The sequence below is a fragment of the Bombina bombina genome, chromosome 3 (assembly GCF_027579735.1).
Source record: "Bombina bombina isolate aBomBom1 chromosome 3, aBomBom1.pri, whole genome shotgun sequence".
In the NCBI taxonomy this organism is placed as follows: domain Eukaryota; kingdom Metazoa; phylum Chordata; class Amphibia; order Anura; family Bombinatoridae; genus Bombina; species Bombina bombina.
In genome coordinates, this window is record NC_069501.1 from 274,671,024 (window position 1) to 274,688,269 (window position 17,246).

At 39.9% G+C, this 17,246-nt stretch overlaps 1 protein-coding gene across 1 annotated transcript in view; it reads right to left on the reverse strand.

Moving 5' to 3' along the window:
• The window catches only part of SLC13A5 (solute carrier family 13 member 5), a 118,241-nt gene extending 117,718 nt beyond the window's left edge, over positions 1–523 (reverse strand). The window contains exon 1 of the mRNA XM_053704607.1: positions 311–523. Within this exon, the coding sequence (XP_053560582.1) occupies positions 311–442 (132 nt within the window). The 5' untranslated portion in view covers positions 443–523. The remainder of the gene's footprint in view (positions 1–310) is intronic.
• Between the last annotated feature and the right edge of the window lie 16,723 nt (positions 524–17,246).

Sequence of the window (17,246 nt, forward strand, 5' to 3'; positions counted from 1 at the left end):
TATGTTTCACAGAGGGTCTAAATTGTTGTTTTATACTGCATATACCCTGGGCCATACATTACATCAGACAACTGTTAAACAAAAAAATTCTAATATAAAAAAAAAAAATAATGACATTTCTTATATTCATATATATAACTTTAAATTGAAGAAAGTTAAACACAAGTTAAAGCATCAACCATCAGCATATGAATATACCAACAATTTATATTATAGAATTGCACCTTTCACATTTAGCCATATATTTTCATACTACCCTTACAGTTGAAACAAATTACATTTATTTTTACCCAATGTAAATTTGACCTACCTTAGTTTTGATGATCAGTGGCAGGGGCAATAGTAGAAGCGGAGTGAAAAATAAAATGAAAAATCTCTTGCAGCGCAAAATAGATTTTACACATGGTGCCATTATCTGAATGAGAAGGGAAAATAAAGTCATAAGAGATAGGAGTTAAAACAAAAAAAAAGCCAGATCTAGTTCTGAGATACAAGGATCCACTGCTCTTGAGATGACAGCACACTCAGCAGAGGAGACAGTGTGCTCGTCCTATGACTGTCTGCATTAATATAGTGATGATACAGAAAGTGGGAGGTAGGGCGAGGTTGTGTTTTGGATTAACTTGTAAAGAACTGCATCACTACATGTTCACAGCCCTGTTTCAGCTACAATAGAATGGGAGGAGGACACAAAAAGATAGCATTAACTGTAATGTTTGTCAGAGCTGAGATCTGCCAGTGGGTACTTAACCCTTTGGCTGCTTGTGAGTATAATGCATTGCACAACAAAGTGTTCTCTCTATAGCACCTATGACATTGGTCTGTAAAAATGCCACAGAAAATCCTTGCTGGGCTGGGAAGTTCAGTTAAATGAGCTCATCATGATTTCTGCTTAAATTACAGAGTGGTAAAGCCAATTGGCAATGGGGGTTAAGTAAAAAAAGACGTATATGAAAAAAAGTAGCTCAGCATGTTGATTTTTTTATTGGTGTAACAGCTGCTCAAAAGTCATTTGTTTCATTTAGACAGTATTTGAAGGGCCATTATAGTTGAAAATTACTTGCTCTAGTTCATTAGAAACATGCCATTTTAAGAATAGCAACCTGCAACATCATGGGCTAAATTACAAGTGGAGTGCTAATTTATCGTTGCACACCCATTTGCGGGCCCCCGATAAATAACCAGCCATTACAAGTGGCTGGTTATTGCTGCCAGCGAGCACGCAGTAGCAATCAGCACTTATAAAATTAAACAAGCGATCAGACCTCTAATTAATTTATAAATGTGCCCGAAATGCCCCCCAAACTTAGTTTTATTTATTTATTTATTTTTATATGTAGCATAAAAAAACAACAAAACAAACAAACAACTGCACTTAGAAGTTTTTGCAGGGCTAAAGTCAGCAGCTGTGGGTTGTTAGAAAAAAAATAGCACTGAAAAGTGCCTTTACATTGTGGTCTAGGGGAACTGTGTGTTCCCTGTATGTATATATATATACAGTGGGGCAAACAAGTATTTAGTCAGCCACCAATTGTGCAAGTTCTCCCACTTAAGAAGATGAGAGAGGCCTGTAATTTTCATCATAGGTATACCTCAACTATGAGAGACAAAATGTGGAAACAAATCCAGACAATCACATTGTGTGATTTTGAAAGAATTTATTTGCATATTATGGTGGAAAATAAGTATTTGGTCACCTACAAACAAGCTAGATTTCTGGCTCTCACAGACCTGTATCTTCTTCTTTAAGAGGCTCCTCTGTCCTCCACTCATTACCTGTATTAATAGCACCTGTTTGAAACGTGTTATCAGGTATAAAAAGACACCTGTCCACAACCTCAAACAGTCACACTCCAAACTCCCACTATGGCAAAGACCAAAGAGCTGTCGAAGGACACCAGAAAACAAAATTGTAGACCTGCACCAGACTGGGAAGACTGAATCTGCAATAGGCAAGCAGCTTGGTGTGAAGAATTCAACTGTGGGGAGCAATAATTAGAAAATGGAAGACATACAAGACCACTGATAATCTCCCTCAATCTGGGGCTCCACGCAAGATCTCACCCCGTGGGGTCAAAATGATCACAAGAATGGTGAGCAAACATCTCAGAACCACACGGGGGGGGGGGGGGGGCCTAGTGAATGACCTGTAGAGAGCTGGGACCAACCGTAACAAAGGCTTCCATCAGTAACACACTACGCCGCCAGGGACTCTGATCTTGCAGTGCCAGACGTGTCCCCCCTGCTTAAGCCGAGGTACATGTCCAGGCCCGTCTGAAGTATGCTAGATAGCATTTGGATGATCCAGAAGTGGATTTGGGAGAATGTCATATGGTCAGATGAAACCAAAGTAGAACTGTTTGGTAGAAACACAACTTGTTGTGTTTGGAGGGAGAGAGAATGCTGAGTTGCAACCAAAGAACACCATACCTACTGTGAAGCATGGGGGGTGGCAACATCATGCTTTGGGGCTGTGCTCTGCAAAGGGAACAGGACGACTGATCCGTGTACATGAAAGAATGAATGAGGCATGTAATCCTTCCATCAGCAAGGGCATTGAAGATGAAACGTGGCTGGGACTTTCAGCATGACAATGATCCCAAACACACCACCCGCCGGGCAACGAAGGAGTGGCTTCGTAAGAAGCATTTCAAGGTCCTGGAGTGGCCTAGCCAGTCTCCAGATCTCAACCCCATAGAAAAATCTTTGGAGGGAGTTGAAAGTCTGGTGTTGCCCAGCGACAGGCCCCAAAACATCACTGCTCTAGAGGAGATCTGCATGGAGGAATGGGCCAACATACCAGCAACAGTGTGTGACAACCTTGTTGAAGACTTACAGAAAACGTTTGACCTCTGTCATTGCCAACGAAGGATATATACAAAGTATTGAGATGAACTTTGATATTGACCAAATACTTATTTTCTACCATAATATGCAAATAAATTCTTCCAAATCAGACAATGTGATTGTCTGGATTTGTTTCCACATTTTGTCTCTCATAGTTGAGGTATACCTATGATGAAAAATTACAGGCCTCTCTCATCTTCTTAAGTGGGAGAACTTGCACAATTGGTGGCTGACTAAATACTTTTTTGCCCCACTGTATATATATATATATATAATATATGAATATATACATATATATTCATGTGTTAATATGTATATATACACATATTAACACTTAAATATATATGTATATATATTATATACATATATATTTTACATTTACTTCCCATTGCTGCGTGACTTGCCCCCTTTGCTGCCTACATTCTCATGCCGTGTCTGACGGTATAAAGAACGAGGAGCCTATGGAAGCACGCTCTTGTGTGCGCAATTGCTTGCGTGCGTTGGTATTACAAAGTGGAGTACAACCAGAAAATGGGTTAAAACACATAGTTAAAAGTACCACTTCGGAGCTGCAGAGCACTGCTGGTCCCGGGCGGGTAACTTTCACTTACCCAATCAGTAGCACTAGTCTCAAAAATGTTTCTTTCATGATTCAGATAGATCATAGACTTATAAAAAAAACTTTCCAACTTACTTCTATTATCAAATTTGCTTCATTCTCTCAGAATCCTTTGTTGAAAAGAATAGCAATGCATTACTGGGACCTAGCTGAACAAATCAGGTGAGTCAATGATGAGGCATATATGTGCAGCGACCAATCAGAAGTTAGCTTCCTGTAGTGGCTTGCTGTTCCTTGGCTACCTAGGTATGCTTTTCAACAAAGGCAAATTAGGTAATAAAACTAAATTGGAAAGTTATTTAAAATTGCATGCTCTATTTGAAATATTAAAGTTTAATTTTAGCTTTACTGTTCCTTTAACTATGTGTTTTAACCCCTTTGGGGTGGATAAACACATAAGTGCAGGGTTCCTAATGTATTAGGGGCATGTAATTTGACAATAATGACCCTTTGAGGCCTATCTATCAAGCTCTGAACGGAGCTTGAAGGGCCGCTGCTCCATAACCCTGTCCGTCTGCTCTGATGAGGCGGACAGGAATCGCCGGAATTCAACCCGATCGAATACGATCGGGTGATTGACACCCCCCCGATTGGCCACGGGTCTGCAGGGGGGCGGCGTTGCACCAGCAGCTCACAAGAGCTGCTGGTGCAATGCTGAATACGGAGAGCGTATTGCTCAGGTCCGCAAGACCTTTAATAAATTGGCCTCTTTATCTTTAGTGTAAGTGTAGCATTTAAAAGGACATCCATTTTTAACTGAATTAGTTTCAAAGCATTTACTTCTACCTAGATGACAAGTTGGTTCTGATTTATATAGGATGAACTGAAAAGAGAAATTATTAAGTACAGGAGGGGGAATTAATTCTTCCTTTATTGGTATCAATAGCAGCAAAAAAAAAATAAAAAAATTTACAGCTTATTTTATGAAACAACCAATGAAATGTAGGCAAATATAAAAATGATTCTAGTGAGAAGAAGACAAATCCATTTTTTTTAAGGCAGCGAATATTAAATTAAAAATCACAACCATTCAAAATCATAACAGTATTCTGGTTAAAGTAGAAGAGAGACATAATAATGGGTTGCAACTACAATGTTAAAAGAAAACAATATAAAAAGAAAAATAATTAAGATACGGTCCTTAAAACGTTCCCACTGGGCATAAGGCTTCTGGGTGGGCAATACACATAGGCAATGTCAATAATGATACTCAAAAAACAAGGCTTTAATTTCACATTTAATACAGAGAAATAGCAATTTCCATTAAAATTATGCAACAGATGAGTCCTCAGTCAATTATATCTGCCCCATTTTGGGATGATATCAAGCCCCAGAGACTTTAATAATTGACTGCTAAACAAAATTGCATACTGTTCTTAAAGGGGACAGTCTACTCCAGAATAGTTATTGTTTAAAAAAGATAGATAATCCCTTTATTTCCCATTCCCCAGATTTGCATAACCAACAGGGTTATATTAAAATAAATGTTACCCTCTGTGTTGACCTGTATCGAAGCCTCTGCAGACTGCCCCTTATTTCAGTTCTTTTGACAAACTTGCATTTTAACCAATCAGTGGGCCCTCTCATAGGGTAACCTCCCGAGTAGTGAGCACAATGTTACTCTATATGACATAGATGAACTAACCCTGTCTAGCTTGTGATAAACTTGTCAAATGCATTGAGATAAGAAGCGGCCTTAAAAGGGGCTTAGGAATTACATATGAGCTACCTAGGCTTAGCTTTTAACTAAAAATATCAAGAGAACCAAAGCAAATTTCATGATACAAGTGAATTGGTAAGTTGTTTAAAATTACATGGCCCTGTCTAAATTATAAAAAGTTTAATTTTGACTAGACTGTCCCTTTAAGGTGTCCTTGTGGATAACCCAAAGACTATACAACTGATAATTCAAATGACAACACATTTAGGTGCGTAAATAATTGACACCAACACTTTTCATTTTCTAGCTCAGTACGCGGGCCACCACAATGGATGTGAAATTAAATAACTGAGATGCAATGAAGTGCAGACTTTCATCTTTATTTCAAAGCGGTTGAATAAAAATATTGTATGGAAATGTTTAGGAATTGCAACCATTTTCATACACAGTCCCCTTATTTCAGGGGCTCAAATGTAATTGGACAAATGAACACAATCATAAATAAAATGTTCATTTTAAATACTTTGTCGAGAATCATTTGCAGGCAATGACTGCTTGAAGTCTGGAAAGCATGGACATCACCAAAAGCTGTGTTTCCTCCTTTGTGATGCTTTTCCAGGCATTTACTGCAGCTGTCTTCAGTTGTTGCAGTGACGTGCGGTGAGGTCAAAGACTGGTGAGGCACTGGCTATGATATGCCGGCGAAACACATATGAATCCTATAGAGGTAGCTTAAATTTTTCGATTAAATTTGCAGGTTGCACAATGACAATTAGCATTCTTTATAACACACACGCATACAGGTAAGAAACCAATTAAATTCTCGTTATATAGGCGGATGCAGTTCCTCTATTTATATTCATTCAACGCAAATAAAAAAAAAATAGTGCATGGTCTTAACTTCCCAGAGGCAGAACTTTTTTCATTTTCTGTGATGAGATTGAAAATATTTCTGCAGGTCACTTTGAAATCAAATTAAGTTGTAAAATTAGGCAGGTTAAACTAAAGCATTGTTTCTCAACTGCGGTCCTTAAGTACCTCCAAACAGGGCAGGTTTTCATTATAGTTGAACTAGTGCACTGGTGGAAATAATCAGCTGATGGGTGAGAGCAAGTTAGTTACCATTGTGTTACTGATCAGCTGATTTCACCTGTGCACTGGTTCAGCTATAATGAAAATCTTACCTGTTGGGGTACTTGAGGCCTCTGGTTAAGAAACACTGCACTAAAGCACCAGATCATCTGCAATGTGTTGATTTCCTAGAGAATAAAGCACACTACATTCTGCTCACTGACCACCCACACACAACACATTTTGCTCACTGACACACAAACTACATGCACAGCACACACACTCTCTGCTCACTGACACACACTGCATACTGATACACATACACACACTACATACACAGCAAACACACTCTGCTCACTGACACACACACTACATGCACAGCAAACACACTGCTCACTGACACACACACACACACACACTACATGCACAGCACACACTCAGGCTCACTGGACACACATACTACATGCACAGCAAACACTCTCTGCTCACTGACACACACACAGATCATCTGCAATGTGTTGATTTCCTAGAGAATAAAGCACACACATTCTGCTCACTGACACCCACACACATTTTGCTCACTGACACACAAACTACATGCACAGCACACAGACTCTCTGCTCACTGACACACACATTACATACAAAGCACACACAGTCTGCTCACTGACACACACATTCTGCTCACTGACACCCACACACATTTTGCTCACTGAACACAAACTACATGCACGAAACACACACTCTGCTGCTCACTGACACACACATTACATACAAAGCACACACAGTCTGCTCACTGACACACACTGCTCACTGATGCACATACACACACTACATGCACAGCAAACACACTCTGCTCACTAACACACACAACATGCACAGCACACGCACACTCTGCTCACTGACACACACATTCTGCTCACTGACACCCACACACATTTTGCTCACTGACACACAAATTACATGCACAGCACACACACTCTCTGCTCACTGACACACACATTACATGCAAAGCACACACAGTCTGCTCACTGACACACACTGCTCACTGATACACACACACACTCTGCTCACTGATACACACACACACACACTCTGCTCACTGACACACACACTACATGCACAGCAAACACACTCTGCTCACTGACACACACAAACTACATGCAAAGCACACACAGTCTGCTCACTGACACACACTGCTCACTGATACACACACACACTCTGCTCACTGACACACACACACTACATGCACAGCACACACTCAGCTCACTGACACACATACTACATGCACAGCAAACACTATCTGCTCACTGACAGACACACACTACATGCACAGCACACACACTCTGCTCACTGACACACACACACACACACACTACATGCACAGCACACACTCTGCTCACTGACACGCACACACACTACATGCACAGCACACACTCTGCTCACTGACACACACACTACATGCACAGCAAACACACTCTGCTCACTGACACACACACACTACATGCACAGCACACACTCAGCTCACTGACACACACACACTACATGCACAGCACACACACTCTGCTCACTGACACACACACACTACATGCACAGCACACACTCTGCTCACTGACACACACACTACATGCACAGCAAACACACTGCTCACTGACACACACACTACATGCACAGCACACACTCAGCTCACTGACACACACACTACATGCACAGCAAACACTCTCTGCTCACTGACACACACACTACATGCACAGCACACACACTCTGCTCACTGACACACACACTACATGCACAGCACACTCACTCTGCTCACTGACAGACACACACTACATGCACAGCACACAATCTCTGCTCACTGACACACACACTTCATGCACAGCACACACACTCTGCTCACTGACACTCACACCACATGCACAGTGCACACACTCTGCTCACTGACACACACACACACTCTACTCACTGACATACAAACTACATGCATAGTTCACACATTCTGCACACTGACATACACACTACATTCACAAACTCTCTGTTCACTGACACACATAAGCACTTCTCAATAACCCACACACATGACTACCTCACTGAAACATACAGTACTTGTATATAATATATTTACACACATGCTGCTGACTACATGCACACAAATATCAAGTTTGCTGTGTTCTCTTGGCATCTTGAGTTGAACAACATACCTAGGTAAGCTCCAGAGCAGGAATGCACTACTGGGAGCTAGCTGGTGATTAGTAGCTGCACATGTGTCTCTTGTCATTGGCTCACCCATGTGTTCAACTTGCTCCCAGTAGTGCATTCCTGCTCCCAAGCTTACACTTCAAAAGGAATATCAAGAGTACAAAGCAAATTTGACAATAGCAGTAAATTGAAAATTTGTTTAAACTTAGATCTGTCTGAATCATGAAAGTTTAATGTTTATTTTACTGACATAATAACGGACAGATCAGTATAATGCAGTGTACAAAGAATAATAAACTTTACAGTACAGACATGGCAGGTTCATAACGCACAGTGCTGAATAGGTGAGTGCTTTCTTTTTTCTCCCCCAGGTCATTTCATAGCAGAGATTGAAGGGCAATACAGTGTTCTGCTTCCCCCACACATTGCTCCTCAAGCACTGTAAAGATTTTTAGGGTGGGCAGATTTCATGGGCTGGGGGTAGGGATGGACAGATCTATAGATATATAGAGGAAATTAGTGACATATGGCTCTAACCACATTTTTTAAAAATAAACAGTGCAGGCAATAGGTTTATTTTTTTATCAAATGATGCAGGAACATTAAATAAAACAAATGCTGGCATTTTTAACAGTATCCTGATAGTGGATACAGAGTTTTGTTATTAAATAGTGCGGCTGTCAATACATAACTCACTAAAGATGAACTCTAAAAAAACTATTTACTGCTTAAAAAAAATCACAGCTCCTGCTCAAATTGCTCAACAAAACCTTTTTGATGTTTTTTTGTCTTATGAATGATATTCTGTTTGTTAAAATAATGGGAATGTGTGTGTTTTCTATGTAATATTAAGGAGTTTTAATTTATTTCTGCATTCTAATTGGCATATAGCATATTAACTATTAGCCTTTGCAACTTTATAAGCAGTCTTGATTTTGCAGGGTTTTTTTTACTAGCAGTATACCTTTTTATAGGGAGTGCCAGGATGGAATGATTTGTATTTGTTTATTTTAATTTTAGTCATTTACTCACTTAATTGGAGCAGACTACAATTATCCTCTGGAAGGTAAACAGTTAACAAAAGCAGCAACGTCATGCACAAGGCTGCCCTGTTTTTTCTGACCTCCAGCCTTTTAAATTAGTAGATGCTAAAAACAGTAGTACTTTTTTTAAAAAACTAATGGTTACCGCAACGCAAATATCTTGGAAGCAGTGGGGTGTGACTGCAGATAACGGCCTCTCTTTTCCTCATGCCTGACCGATCAGTACTAGCACTGCATACAATGTCAGGCTGCTGGAAAGGTTAGGTCCTAGGGGAGTTACTTTCAAGCACTGAGCACTCTAACGCTGTGTGAGAAATTGAATATAGCCTGGAGCCAGGACTTTACCATTTCTTGACCTGGCTTGCAGCTTGCAACATCGATAATGGGGTTTGTTTGAACTTTGGCTTAGTTTTTACACAATTTATTATTACCCAATACGTGGCAGTGGCACTGACTACTGACTGTACTAGTCCTGTGTGAGTGTGTGTTACTGCTGTTCATCAGTATTACCTTACCTGAGAGCCTGAGTGAGGTCAGACAGACTGAGACTCCTGACTCATGTGGCTCGACCGGCTCGCTGTATCCTCCACAGCCACACAACAGCTGACAGCTCCTCCTGGCTAGTGGCTAGGCTGGCTCTAAGTAGTCATGCAATGATGATGAGGGCAGGCAGGCACACCACGCACTTGCACTCAGCAGCTCCCGCTCCTGTACTGACACATTTCCGCCTGAAGTCCAACGTCACCCACACACCCAAGCAGGCATGCCTCCCCAGCAGCTCTGATGCTGATTGGCTATGTGATCAAGCTCCATCATAGAGGCGGTTTTGAGAACCGCCTCTATTGGAGCTTGTATGGGGCCCGGCAAGACACCACTGGGTGGCGCTGGCTCTTAGTGAACAGTGCGAACTATATTCAGATCCATGTTGCGCAATAGTGGAGGGCAGTGGACCAGCTCACAGCCTCCTTATTGCGCAACATGTGCTGAATTTCATTGGCAGCAGCAGTAGGATTAGGAATAATAATGATGATGTGGGTAATCGCCAGAGGAGGGTGGGGGGGGGTACCCTGGGGGTGTGTGGCCGAAAAAAAAGTAAAAAAATACTTTCTTTTTTTTTTAATAAATATTATTTTCAATCTTCTTTTCTCTGATTGGACAGGGGAGGCACTGCCTCCCCTGCCTCCTATTACTGCACGTCACTGAGTTGTTGTTTGTGGTTTTTCAGCAAGTGAAATGCATATTACACTTGTTTGCCTTAAAAAACTCCTGGGTTGCTTTCACAGTATGTTTGGGTCATTGTTTATCTGTAAAGTGAAGCACTGTCCAATCAACTTTGCTGAATTTGGCTGAATCTGAGCAGACAATATATACCTATACACTTCAAAATTCATCTGACTGCGTCTGTCTTCTGTCACATCATCAATAAACACTAGTGATCCAATAACATTGGAAGCCATGCATGCCCATGCCATCACACTGCCTCCACCGTGTTTTACATATGATGTGGTATGCTTCAGATCATGAGCTGTTACAAGTCTTGTTCATACTTTTTTCTTCCAATCATTCTGGTACAGGTTGATCTTAGTTTCATCTGTCCAAAGAACTCTGTTAAAGAACTGGGCTGGCTTTAAAAGATATTTTTTTGGCATAGTCTTATCTGGCCTTTCTATTCTTGAGAGTTATTAATGGTTTGCACCTTGTGGTGAGCCCTCTCTATTTGCTATTATTAAGTCTTCTCTTTATGGTAGACTTGGATAATGATATGTCTACCTAATGGAGAGTGTTTGTCACTTGACTCAATGTTGTGAAGGTTTTTTTATCATGGAAAGATAGTAAGTGACAGACTTACATAGGAGCAGGATTCGCGCCACCGGACCGGATTCAGAAGAAGAGAGACATGCGGCGATGATGTCATCGCTGCATGCTCACAGGAACCGCTGCATCCCTAGCAACAGCTAGAGCAACAACCGCCGCCTGGCAACAGCCAGAGCTGCGCGGTGTGACACCACCTCTGTTGTCATTTGTGGACGTCCAGGCTTTTTTGTGTTGCAGAGCTCACTAGTGCGTTCTTTTTTTCTCAGAATGTACCAAACTGTTGATTTGGCCGCTCCTAATATTCCTGCTATCTTTCTGATGCATTTCTTTTTTTTTTTTGCAGCCTAAGGATAGCCTGTTTCACTTGCATTGAGAGCTCCTTTGAACGCATATTGTGGGTTCACAGCAACAGCTTCCAAATGTGAATGCCACACCTGAAATCAACTCCAGAACTTTTACCTGCTTAATTGATGGTGAAATAATGAAGTAATAGCCCACACCTGTCTGTGAACAGCTTTTGAATCAATTGTCCAAATACTTTTGGTCTCTTGAAAAAGAGGGGGCTATATATTAAAGAGCTGTAATTCCTAAACCCTTCCTCCAATTTATATGTGAATGCCCTCAAATTAAAGCTGAGAGACTGCACTTTAAGCCCATATGCATGATTTAACTGTAACTTGAATTTATTTAGGTAAACAGCCAAAATAACAAAACTTGTGTCAGTGTCCAATTATTTACGGACATAACTGTATACTGATTGCTTAACACTTGCCATCAACTGAGGTCTTATCTGGACAAAAAATAACATATCAATGCTTTATTTAATGTCTCAAATGGTGCATTCATCAAGGCTTCATTTTCCATAGGTAAATCCCAATATTAAACAATAAATTCATTAGGAACTCATCAGATTCTTGTGATATTCCATAAAGCAAAGACTTGCCCTGAAGAATGCTATCACTGAGACTTTTGGAAAACTGACCTGAAGATATTGGCCAAGGTAATATTTTCCATGGCCCATGAAACTGCATCCATGTGGAGAAGATGTCACAGACAATAAAATGAATAAAAGATATTGACACTTTCATGTTTTCATAAGCAGTTTATAAAAGGATAAAACATAGTTGTCTAGAGGGCGGAGCGTGCGGGTGTGTTTAATGGCCGCACCTAACTAGAGCTCCTGAAGTGACATCGGCGGTATTCTCTCTCAGGCCGCACATAACAACCACAGGTGCCTGAAATTGGCCACTGAATATACGTGAAGGGTCCGGAGACCCTTTAACTGGTTTCCAGAAACATCTAAATAGGGGCAGAGGCCGTTACCACGATCGCAGCGTAGGCCGCATTGGAAGCCTGCATCTAAAGTTGCAAGAGATGTGAAGCACTGCAGCGGTCAGCGGACGAAAGCGTTCCCCCATCCATAAACGGAGAGCACATGGATACTGCACAGGTCAACCAGAAGACTGGTAATATGTTATCCTAATATGAAGCGACGGACATTAACTTAATAGCCTACACACTACGCACCAGATAGCTAATGCATTAACTAGGGATAAAGCAAAAGAGGCCCCAAGCTTTTCCAATAGCATATATATTACTGAAATAAAGGGGCAAAGGAAAAAGCATTGATATAACCTGCTGCATATTACAGGACCTCTCTCAATCAGGATTTAACTCCATTCTCACACTTTAAATTATTTAACCACAGGCTGCTGAAAAGCAATAATATTCTGAAACTGGTCTATATATAATAAGGTGCCTCTACACTATTACAGGCATGGCGCAGCGCAGAGCAAATAAAAATGAAAAGAACTTTAAACCAAATATAGGATCTGGCTTTGTAAATGCATTTTTTTTAAAAGTACAGAGAATAAAAAGAAGAAAATAGACCAGCCTCAGATAGATAGCGAGGATGATGATATCTCGGATAACCCTGATGCTACAAATACGCTGGTATCCCCCTCTGACCCGCATCAGCAATCAGAGGACGGCCCAGTTACACTAAAGGCTATGGAAGCTCTCATTAATCAGGTTAAATCCTGCATCAAGACTGAGTGTGCTGAGCTGAAAAAGGACATTAATGAGCTGGGTCATAGGGTGGAAACCCTAGAGGGTAATAGGGAAGAGATTATTCAAGAAATATCAGCTATGTCACATGCTATGGAGGATCAGCAGTCACAGATAGCTGAGCTGGAAAATAAAATCGATGATATAGAAAACAGGACAAGGAGAAACAATCTCCGTATACGCGGAGTTCCAGAATCAGTAAAGAGCGAAGACATCATAGAACATCTACAAAACTTATTTAAATCCCTTGCTATCTCCCACCAAAGCCCCAGAGAAGACTCTGGTCCGAAGTAATCAGCAAACAGCGCCTTAAAAAGCTTTGTACCGATATTATCAGCAAAAAGGTCCCTGTAGGGACTGTAACCACCTGAATATGAACGCTAGAGGTTGTGAGTATATGGTTTTACATGCTTTTCTATGGGTGATGTTTACTACCTACCCATACTGACTTTGCGTACCACTGAACATTATCAGTTTAAATTGAGAGACGCTCTCCGGATATGTTAGTTTATACTGTTTAGTATTTTTAGGCCTGGGCCTAATTGCTCTCGGCCTGTTGAGGGGGCCCCGTTGGGCTACACTTTCCCTCCCTCTTTCTTTGGTTCTTGCTTCACTTCAGCTTCTCTTTTTCTTTACTCAGCTTGCCTACAAGGATTTTCTTACTCCTTACCTTCCCCTTTCCGTCTTTCCCTCTTTTCCCCTTTTTCCTTTTATCTCCTCTCTTCCTATACATCAGGAAATTAGAAACTTACAATTGTTACTGTTATTTGATTCTTACTACTGTTCAAAAGTATTTTATTTTTGTTAGTTGTTCTGCATTTGTTGAACTGTTCTTTATTTGTTGAATTTTGCAGTTTTCAGGGTACAACACACTGTATTAGATTGTATTGGCTAGTAACTGTTAAGATATTAATGATTACAGTATTATGCCAGGACACCCTCAGCCTAGTCAGTTCAGACTTTCCACACAAAATGTTAAAGTTTTTCTTTCCCCACAGAAGCGCTCAATAGCCTTCCACGATTTCTATAAAAAGAAAATTGATATTATTATGATACAAGAGACCCATTTCAAAAAATCTTGTGAACCCACTCTTTCAAAGCTATACTATGACCAACACTTTTTATGTTCAGGCCTGACTAAGCATAACGGAGTCTGCATTTCATTTAGGAAGGGTTCCTCCTTTGAATTATTAAATAAACAATTAGACAAGGAAGGTCACTTTATAATTATAACGGGGTTATACTATGGTAGGCCCATCACTTTGGTAAATGTGTATGCTCCCAACTGCCCCAAGCCCTCCATCTTTCGCACAGTGGTTAACCAGACTATAGACATCTCGAAGGGCCCGATACTCCTTAGTGGGGACCTTAATTTCCCAGTCAATCCCATGTTAGACACGTCACTAGGTAGGTCTTACATTGGGAACTCTCAGATTAGAGCCAACTGGCAAGCAATAAACACTATCCCTCTCTTTGACACCTGGAGAACTACACACCCAAACACTAGGGACTTTACATTTTTCTCAAATCCCCAGCACTCCTATATCCTCCTTGACTATATTTTTTGTGAGCAACAGATGCTTACCTCGCTTATAGACTCGAGGCTTCACCATACTTCTTGGTCAGACCATAGCATGGTTTGTTCCACGTTCTTGTGGTCCACCAAGCCATGTCATCAACAATATTGGAAGCTAAATGACCAAATTTTCCTAGACCCCTTAATAACCACTGACCTGGCAGAAAAAAACTCTGAATTCTTCTCATTCAACAGCTCGAAAGATACCTCAGCTGTTACTAATTGGGAAGCATACAAATGCTACATTAGAGGAGAAATAATGGGCCACACACATAGGCAACGTAAGCAACGGACAGCCTTGTTTGATTCTCTCTCATCTGAGTTTAAGGCCTGCGAAAGTGCATTAAAACAAGACCCCAGATCACCACTCTTGCTGCAGAAATCCCAGCAGGCAAGAGAAGCGCTAAACCATTATTTAATTAAGAACGCACATATGAGGGCACTTACATCCAAATCAAATTTTTTTATCGAAAATAATAAAGCGAGATCTTTGAAGAAAAAGAAATTCAAAAACTAGATAGCTAAAATTACAGACTCCGAAGGGGTTACCCATACTGACAACACCGCAATTGTTAACCAATTCGCATCGTACTATACCGCTTTATATAATCTCCCAAACACTCATTTAGAAGATAAGCTTAACTGTATCAATATGTACTTGGAGTACAAAAAATGGGTATATATGTGAGCGCCAATATGTGTAAAACACAAAAGGCAATAGATCTTTTTAATATTGGCTTCTATATCAATATCTTTATTATTATCCTTTGGTTTTATTTCGGTTAGTTTTAAAAAGAGAACGGTCCACTAAGTACTGGTAATATGAATTATAAAATATAAATTAAGAAATAAGAAATATATGAAATACAGAATGTAAATAATCATTAATTTTATTGTTAAAATTTAATTAAATTATTAATTCATAGAGATAAAAGTATATAGAACAGACAATAAATATATAAAAGCAATAATACTAGTGATACACCTCCCTATTGGTACCAATCTTATAGTTAAGTTAATTAATTATACTTGTGAATAAAATATATATAAACAGTCTAAGAGAATATATGCACTAAAAGATTCTTTTTAAAAAAAGGAACCTTAAACAATTGTCCTGAGTTTAAAAGTTATAGCAGTTGGTATGCTTACAATCTGGCTTAAGCATATATAAAAATGTCCTTTTTGTTTGAAAAAATGATCCACTCCTGTTTAAATTTAAATATGATTGAGCAGTATAATCCACAATAAGCCAGCATGTGAAAGTAAAGAAAGTATTAGAAGCTCCAGTTGTTTAAGGTTCCTTTTTTTAAAAAGAATCTTTTAGTGCATATATTCTCTTAGACTGTTTATATATATTTTATTCACAAGTATAATTAATTAACTTAACTATAAGATTGGTACCAATAGGGAGGTGTATCACTAGTATTATTGCTTTTATATATTTATTGTCTGTTCTATATACTTTTATCTCTATGAATTAATAATTTAATTAAATTTTAACAATAAAATTAATGATTATTTACATTCTGTATTTCATATATTTCTTATTTCTTAATTTATATTTTATAATTCATATTACCAGTACTTAGTGGACCGTTCTCTTTTTAAAACTAACCGAAATAAAACCAAAGGATAATAATAAAGATATTGATATAGAAGCCAATATTAAAAAGATCTATTGCCTTTTGTGTTTTACACATATTGGCGCTCACATATATACCCATTTTTTGTACTTTTGTTTTCAGGCTCAGGGATTGCCTGTTTTTTATGTGTAGCCCAGATCTCATCTAGCGCATTGTTTCTCTCACACAATTCCCCTCAATATGTACTTGGAACAGGCCCAACTCCCATCATTGTCAAATTTAGAGAGCGAGGCATTAGACACACAATTCACAATACAGGAGGTTCTGTTAGCTATTAGAGATCTCCCCCAGGGGAAAGTCCCTGGCCCCGATGGCTTCTCTCCTAAATTCTACCATCTGTTCAAATGCCTTTTAGGCCCTCGCCTGTTAGAAATGTATAACTCTTTGACCAAAGTACTCACCTCCCATCCACGCTTCTTGCAGCCACAATCTCACTGATTCCTAAATCAGGCTAATCCCCAGATAAGGTTACTAATTACCGTCCAATATCCCTAATAAATGTAGATATCAAGTTGTACGCTAAATTACTGGCCACGAGAATTAGCAAACATTTACCATCTCTGGTACACGCTGACCAGGTCGGCTTCATACCGGGCAGGGAAGCTAAGGAGAATACCATCCGAGTTCTGAATACCTTATTGTCGGCTACAAATTCCAAATCGCCCCTCGTACTACTCTCCTCTGATGCCGAGAAGGCCTTTGACAGGGTG